This window comes from Rana temporaria, chromosome 11 (genome assembly GCF_905171775.1).
Source record: "Rana temporaria chromosome 11, aRanTem1.1, whole genome shotgun sequence".
Taxonomy (NCBI): Eukaryota; Metazoa; Chordata; class Amphibia; order Anura; family Ranidae; genus Rana; species Rana temporaria.
This window is the reverse complement of record NC_053499.1, coordinates 150,786,325-150,794,414: the sequence shown is the minus strand read 5'-3', so window position 1 is coordinate 150,794,414 and position 8,090 is coordinate 150,786,325. Positions and strand designations below refer to the sequence as shown.

General features: G+C 50.6%; 1 protein-coding gene across 1 annotated transcript in view; it reads right to left on the bottom strand.

Annotated features, from left to right (window-relative positions):
• Positions 1-1,802: 1,802 nt before the first annotated feature.
• SLC7A10 (solute carrier family 7 member 10) overlaps positions 1,803-8,090 on the bottom strand; it is a 47,985-nt gene continuing 41,697 nt past the window's right edge. The window contains exons 10-11 of the mRNA XM_040329443.1: positions 5,961-6,138; positions 1,803-2,341 (exon numbers count right to left, since the gene is read on the bottom strand). Of these exons, the coding sequence (XP_040185377.1) occupies positions 2,211-2,341; positions 5,961-6,138 (309 nt within the window). The 3' untranslated portion in view covers positions 1,803-2,210. The remainder of the gene's footprint in view (positions 2,342-5,960; positions 6,139-8,090) is intronic.

Here is an 8,090-nt window from a genome sequence, read left to right as displayed (position 1 = left end):
AGCATGCCAATCTGTGCCCCCCCCAGGTGTATGGTCATTATGTGTTAGCAAAACCCCTCCCTGAAAAAAGAATGAGCAATAACCTGCATGCTTACCCCCTAAGCATAATTTCCCCCTCCACCCAGGACAAACCTGCCCCCCCTGCTGAACCACCCCCCCCTCCCAGAACAAACCATTGCCCCCTCCAATCTCAAATATTCTTTCTCCCCAAATCCTCCAAGCACACACCCCACCCTCCAAAAATAAAAAAAAACACTCCTCCTAGCACAAATCCTTTACTCCTTAAATCCCCCCCGCTCCAAGTTCCCCCTCCCATAACAAATCCCCCTTCTAGCACAAATCTTCCCACCCCCAAATGCCCTACTGGCATAAATCCCCCCCAAAAACATTTCCCCTTTTGGTAGCACTAAGGGAAGATATTGGTTGCACTAGGGTGACATGGTGGCAGTGGGGGACATATTGGTGGCATTGGATTGACATGGTGGCGCTCAGGGAATATATTGGTTGCACTATGGTGGCAGTGGGGGACTTAATGGTGGCAATGGGGTGACATGTTGGCACTGGGGGAATATATTAGTTGCACTAGGGTGATATGGTGGCAGTGGGGGACATATTGGTGGCATTGAGGTACTAAGGAAATATATTGGTTGCACTAGGTTGATATGGTGGCAGTGGGGGACATCATGGTGGTAATGGGGTTACATGGTGGCACTAGTGGAAGATATTGGTTGCAGTAGGGTGATATGGTGACACTGGGGAACATAATGGTGGCACCGGGGCGACATTGTGATATTGGGGGAACAAAATGGTGGCACTGGGGGGACATGGTGGCATTGGTGGGACATATTGTTGGTACTGTGGATACATAGTGGCATTAGAGAGACATATTGGGGGGACGTGGTGGGATTGAGGGGACATATTGGTGGCACTGTAGTGATATAGTGGCATTGGGGGACATATTGATGGCACTGTTGTGACATGACGGCATTGGAGGGACAAATTGGTGGCATTGAGATGACATGATGGCACTAGGGTTACATGGTGGCACTGGTGGAATATAATGGTGGCACTGGGGTCATATGTTGGCACTGAGGGAAAATAATGGTGGCAGTGGGATTGGAGGGACATATTGGTGGCACTGGTGGGGGGACATGGTGGGATTGGGGGGACATATTGGTGACACTGTGGTGATATAGTAGCATTGAAGGTACATATTGGTGGCACTGGCACTGTGGTGGCACTGGGATGACAAAACTTTGACACTGGGATGTCATGGTGGCACTCTGGGGACACATTGGTGGCAATGAGGTGACATGGTGGCAGTGGGGGACATATTGGTGGCACTGAAAGGGGACATTATGATGGCAATGGGGTGACATGGTGGCACTAAGGAAATATATTGGTTGCAGTGGGGTGACATGATGGCACTGTGGGAACATAATGGTGGCACTGGGGTGACATGGTGGCATTGGGGGGACATATTGGTGGCACTGTGGAGACATGGGGGCACTGACAGGAGATATAAGAGTGCCAATTGGGTGACATGGTGGCACTAAGGGAATATATTCTTTGCAGTGGGGGTGACATGGTGGTACCGGGGGAACATAATGGTTGCACCGGAATGACGTGGTGGTATTGGGGGGGGGACATATTGGTGGTGCTGGGGTGATCATCTACCATCACTGACCACACCCCCTTAAAATGTGCCCTCCCCCCCCAGTTGAACTTAAATTCTTCCATGTTTTTAAGCTCAGCCCCCGCTTTACCGAGTCCCCCGACAGCCGCACACTCGGCACATCTCAGGTGGTTGAAAATGAGGCTTTAATAGAGAAAAAAAAGGCCAGTTTGATTTATACAACAGGAAGGCCGAAAATGCTTTAAGTTAGAATATATCGTAGTTCAGTCCACTGCGGCGGCGCAGCATTCATTCCCGGGGTCATGGTGGAGGTCACCCCAGGCACACAAGGGGTTAATGATCAAATTATGATACAAAAAAAAGGCTCCCCGCTTGTAGTCCTGCCGTCCAATCCAAAGAGTTCGCCGTCCGACGCCTCGTCTCCTGCAGTCGCATTTTTTTTTTTATCTCCTGCGATATTTTCTCTATGTAGCTAAATGTTCAAGTCCATTTTCTCTCCGCAAACACGCCTGTAAACAAAATGCAAGTCCCAGGTGGGGGTGGGGGGTAGGGGGGGAGGGGGGGTGGGAGCAGCTTATTGCATTTTGAGGGTCTTCTCCTTCTCGTTCACTACGGCGTCATTGCAAGCGATTAAATCATCCTCGGGGAGGGAGGGCTGAGGGTACACCACATAGCAAACCTTCTGTCCACAGTAAGTTATATTTTCTGAAATGAAGAAGGAGAACGGGATTAATACTTTATTTATTGGCGTATAACACTCACTTTTTCACCCGGCTTCCTCTGAGAGAACGGGGAGGGGGGGCGAGACGAGCGCCGTCAGATTACATACAGCGAGAATCTCCTGTTTACTCTGCAATAGGAAGTCCCGTCTCCTGGGCCGGCATTGGACCAGTGTTCTGTCTATCATAGAAGCCGGTCCAGGAGGCGGGACTTGTACTAAAGAGGCTGCCAAGTAAACGGGAGATTCTCGCTGTATGTAATCTGACGGCGCTCATCCCACCCCTCCCTGAGATGGGCATTGATCAGGCTGCATTCATGGCAATGGGGAGGCTGCAGATGGGCATTAATCAAGCTGCAATGAGGGGCAATTGTGAGGCTATAGAGGGGGAACTGATTAAGCTGCATTGATGGGCAATTTTAAAGCTGCATTGATGGGCACCCCCTAAGCTACGCCGGATCACTACGTACGCCGTGAACATAACGTACGCCCAGCCAGACACACGTCCAATGTAAAATACGTCGGTTTGTGTTCCCTGGTGCAGACCTGTGCATGTCTGTTGCCGGGTTGCACCTCCTTTATGGGGAATAACTTCACGCCGGACGTACAACTTACGCGCATCTTGCGTAGCATGCGCCGGCCGCACGCACGTTCGTGAATCGCCGTATTTCTCTCATTTGCATATATGAATGGCTAATCAATGGGAGCGCCAGCGTAAATGTGCGCCCACCCTACGCTGGCGTAGTCAAGTTACGTCGGCGGGGTGAAGCCTGTTTTTAGGCGCATCTTAGTTTGTGGGTCTGGCGCACAGATACGACGGCGCACATTTGCACTTACGTCGGCGTAACTAGTTATACCTCGGCGTAAGTGCTTTGTGAATCTGGGCCATAGTGTATATGTATAAAACATTTTACCCAATACCTATTACATGGCAAAGGATTCTAAAGGAACAATGGATTTTGTCCAACTTGGCAGCACAGCTGAGAAGATTGCTTTTCAGTTCCCTTTGCAAGATTGAACCCTCTCTCTGATCAGGGAGGAGTCTTTGCTATGAGAGTTCTATAAACAATGGCCTTTTATCTGCAGCACCACTACCAGTGGAAATAGCCGAATATGTGAAAATGGTACTACAGTGCCATCTACTGGTGGAATACAAGACTGCATGACATTAATATACAACGTTTCACACATCGCACTCCTCTGTCTGGCAGATTCTGACGTTTTGATCTGTTATCTGCAGTTTATGTTAGTTGTGTGTGGATTCTTTTTATGATTGCACTGATTGGCTCCTCTCTAGGTTTGAGGCAGCTCTGTGTCCTTTTAGCTGCCAACCAACTTGTATCCTTTTATAGATAAAAAGAAAAGTACGATTGTTTTTGGTCAATCTGCTAAGACATGTTTGATGAACGTTTACAAGTTTATAAATTAGATTTTTTTTTACATTTAAAAACATAATTTTACTAATTCTTTACTTTACCAATAGGGCGGCTCCATGACGCTCAGTTTGCAAAGCATTCTGGGTTTTCTAGGAATAAATCTTAGCATTGCCTGTGTGCTTCTTGGCAGACTCTGTGTAAACCAGACCAATCCTGTCTGTGTTGGGGGAGAGGGAGGGTTGTGTGCCCCTTTAATTCATTTAGCAGTCCCTGTAATCTGATCTCTCCTGCTATTAAAGTGTTACTAAACCCATGACCCTATATTCACTATATATCAGGAATATGCAATTAGCGGACCTCCAGCTGTTGCAAAACTGCAAGTCCCATTATGTCTCTGCCTCTGGGTGTCATGCTTGTGGCTGTCAGAGTCTTGCTATGCCTCATGGGACTTGTAGTTCTGGAGGTCCGCTAATTGCATATCCCTGCTATATCTGATCTCCCACAGTACACAGAACACGGAAATGCAATTATTTTAGTAAATATAAACTGATAATTGCCGTTTCTCATCAGCAGTATATAGCAGTCTTGTGACTTCTATCAGTGTCTGGCTAAAGCTTGTAGTTTTTATTCTCCCCTGACTGTCCTATGAGGCTGCAGGACCCCTGACCCTCTGTATGGACAGTGCTGATTGGCCCTGTGCTGATCACATGCACCCTCCCAAGAAAAAAAAAAAAACAACTCTCTAGCAATACACACCAAACTGAGCATGTGCAGAGTGCCCCCTGGCTCTGTAAATATCAGAAAATATATTGGAGTCAGTGGAAGAAGGGGAGGATCAGAGAAGACAGCTTTTTTTTACACAATGCAGAGGATTAACCCCTTAAGTTCCACAGCGAGTATAACAAGCATGCTTTACTGTATATGCAGACTGATTTTACTGTTGTGGGTTTAGTAACACTTTAAAGAGGAGTTCCGCCTGAGAAAAAAAAAAATTCCAAGTCAACAGCTACAAATACTACAGCTGCTGACTTTTAATGCACTGACACTTACCTGTCCAGGGATCCCACGATGTCGGCACCCCAGCCAATTTTCGGATGGGCTGTCGGGTGCTGCCGCCACCATCTCCACTGAGTGGAAACCCCTACTGCACATGCGCGAAGCACGCTACGCTTTCTAATTGGCCCAGCGGTGGAGGAAGGAGGAGAGGGTGCAGAACTTCCGAGGGAACGCAGCGCCGTCTCCCGGAAGTGGGGAAGGGTACCTGTCAAACACAGGTCCCCTCCTCCCCCCTGAAAGGTGCCAAATGTGGCTCCTGAGGGGGGGGGGGTAAATAAGTGGAGGTTCCACTTTTTGTCTTACCTGTAGCTAAGGGCAAATGTGGAAAATGCTGGTGTTGTAGCTTAAGGCACCCCATCAGTACTTTGAAGTCAAGGGGTGTGGAGCCTTAATAGTAGTTGAGGGGGGGCAGGCCCATCGCTACAGGACAGGCAAAACAAACAATTGCTTGGGGCCCCGAGCAGGCCTGGGGCCCCCAACTTCCCCTTCCCAGGCTGTAGCATGGCCGAGCTCCTCTTCCTTCCTCCTGGAGTCCTGTCAGTCCAGCCGGGTCCCACACGTGGTACAGGAGATTCAGTTACCTGTCTGACAGTAAGTGCACACTGAGTGCTCACTTCCTTTCAGTCCGGCCGGGAACACAGGAAACGGAATCTCTTGTACCGTGTGGTACCCGGCCCAGCCCGGGCACTATCTGATAGGGGACTTTGAACAGGAGGAAGAGGAGCTCGGCCACGCTACAGTGGCAGCCTACAGTGAAGAAGGGGAGGTGAGAATAGAAAAACATAGGGACTGGGGGGGGGGGGGGGGGAGAAAGAACATGGGTGTAAAAAATGAGTGTAGCGCTAACGTAGGCTTTGCGTGTGGTGGGGGGGGGGCACTTGGGGGCCCCCATTTTGCTTGGGGCCCCCAAATTCCTTCAAAGGGCCCTGAGGGGGGGAACTACTAAGGTGAATAGTAACTACAAGTATGGACAAGCCAAAGATGGCGGAGGTTGAGACCAAGGGGTTGTGAAGATGGCGTATCTGCAGTATGTGCGGTCCCACCAATAAATCTGTCCCGGGAGCCGCACGTCAAGTCAAAGCCTGCTGTGTGATAGTGAATTGGCAGTCTCCGCCTGGACCTAGCCAGGCCACGCCCCCAACGCGTTTCACTCCACCCACCGGAGTATACTCACCAATAAATCTATCTATACACTTTGGTTTATTCTTCCAGTAGACCCCCAAGAAAAACACCGGCACTCCCGTAAGAATGATGATCAGCCCAACGCCGCACACGATGGGCTCCGAGTAAAAGCTGAATATTAGCAGGAAGGCCCAGAACAGCAGGTAGGTGATTGGAATCAGCAGATTCACCTGAAATAATAAACAAAAAAGTGACATGGATTGGCGCATAATTTTCTGTCGTTCATAAGCAGATAGCACAGGAAGTTGGAATCTTAATGGATTTCTGGCAGGATCAACAGGTATTTTTGCACTTATTAATCAGATTCTGCACTTTCTGTTTCCCAGCTCTGCCCCCAGGTTCCTCCCAACAGCTGTACAAGGTAAAGAGTAGGGTACGCTGTGATATAAGGGAGGGTGGGGGACTCTTGACTTCTGATGGTGGGTGTGGGGGGGGGGGGGTCTTGACATCTCATGTAAGAAGGGGGGGGGGGGCTGGACATCTAATCTTACAGATACAACCGGCCCTTTGAAGGCAACCATAATGCTGATGCAGCCTGTGATGAAATTGAGTTTGAGACCCCTGATCTAATATATGATCTCTGCCCCCGGGACACAGTTAGCACCCCCGCCCCACAGTTAGCATTTTGTAAGGCCTCTTTCCATATGGGCGTGCACAAATCAGGACCATTTTATGGGTTGGTCCAGTCCGTACACCCCCTCTAAAAATGCTGGGATTACACATCATGCCCATTTTAAAGGTTGGTCCCACCCGGTCTCTGCCCCTGCCCACACAGGGTTTCAATCTCTACAATTAATTTCCTTTTGAAATACTGTACAGTGCAGTAACTCAAACAAGGGCGATGCTGTGATTCCGGGACATGGCCCAGGACACAGCATTACCGGGACATGGCCCAGGACACTGCATTACCGGGAAATGGCCCAGGACACAGCATTACCGGGACATGGCCCAGGACACAGCATTACTGGGACATGTCCCAGGACACAGCAATACCGGGACATGGCCCTGGTCACAGCAATACCGGGACATGGCCCAGGACACAGCATTACCGGGACATGGCCCAGGACACAGCATTACCGGGACATGGCCCAGGACACAGCATTACCGGGACATGGCCCAGGACACAGCATTACCGGGACATGGCCCAGGACACAGCATTACCGGGACATGGCCCAGGACACTGCATTACCGGGACATGGCCCAGGACACAGCATTACCGGGACATGGCCCAGGACACAGCATTACCGGGACATGGCCCAGGACACAGCAATACCGTTACATGGTTCTGGTCACAGCAATACCGGGACATGGCCCAGGACACAGCATTACCGGGACATGGCCCAGGACACAGCAATACCAGGACATGGCCCTGGTCACACCATTACTGGGACATGGCCCAGGACACAGCAATACCGGGACATGGCCCTGGTCACAGCATTACCGGGACATGGCCCAGGACACAGCATTACCGGGACATGGCCCAGGACACAGCATTACCGGGACATGGCCCAAGACACAGCATTACCGGGACATGGCCCAAGACACAGCATTACCGGGACATGGCCTAAGACACAGCATTACCGGGACATGGCCCAAGACAGAGCATTACCGGGACATGGCCCAGGACACAGCATTACCGGGACATGTCCCAGGACACAGCAATACCGGGACATGGCCCAGGACACAGCATTACCAGGACATGGCCCAGGACACAGCATTACTGGGACATGGCCCAGGACACAGCATTACCAGGACATGGCCCAGGACACAGCATTACCAGGACATGGCCCAGGACACAGCATTACCGTTACATGGTTCTGGTCACAGCAATACCGGGACATGGCCCAGGACACAGCATTACCGGGACATGGCTCAGGACACAGCATTACCGGGACATGTCCCAGGACACAGCAATACCGGGACATGGCCCAGGACACAGCATTACCAGGACATGGCCCAGGACACAGCATTACTGGGACATGGCCCAGGACACAGCATTACCAGGACATGGCCCAGGACACAGCATTACCAGGACATGGCCCAGGACACAGCATTACCGGGACATGGCTCTGGACACAACATTACCGGGACATGGCCCAGGACACAGCATTACCGGGACATG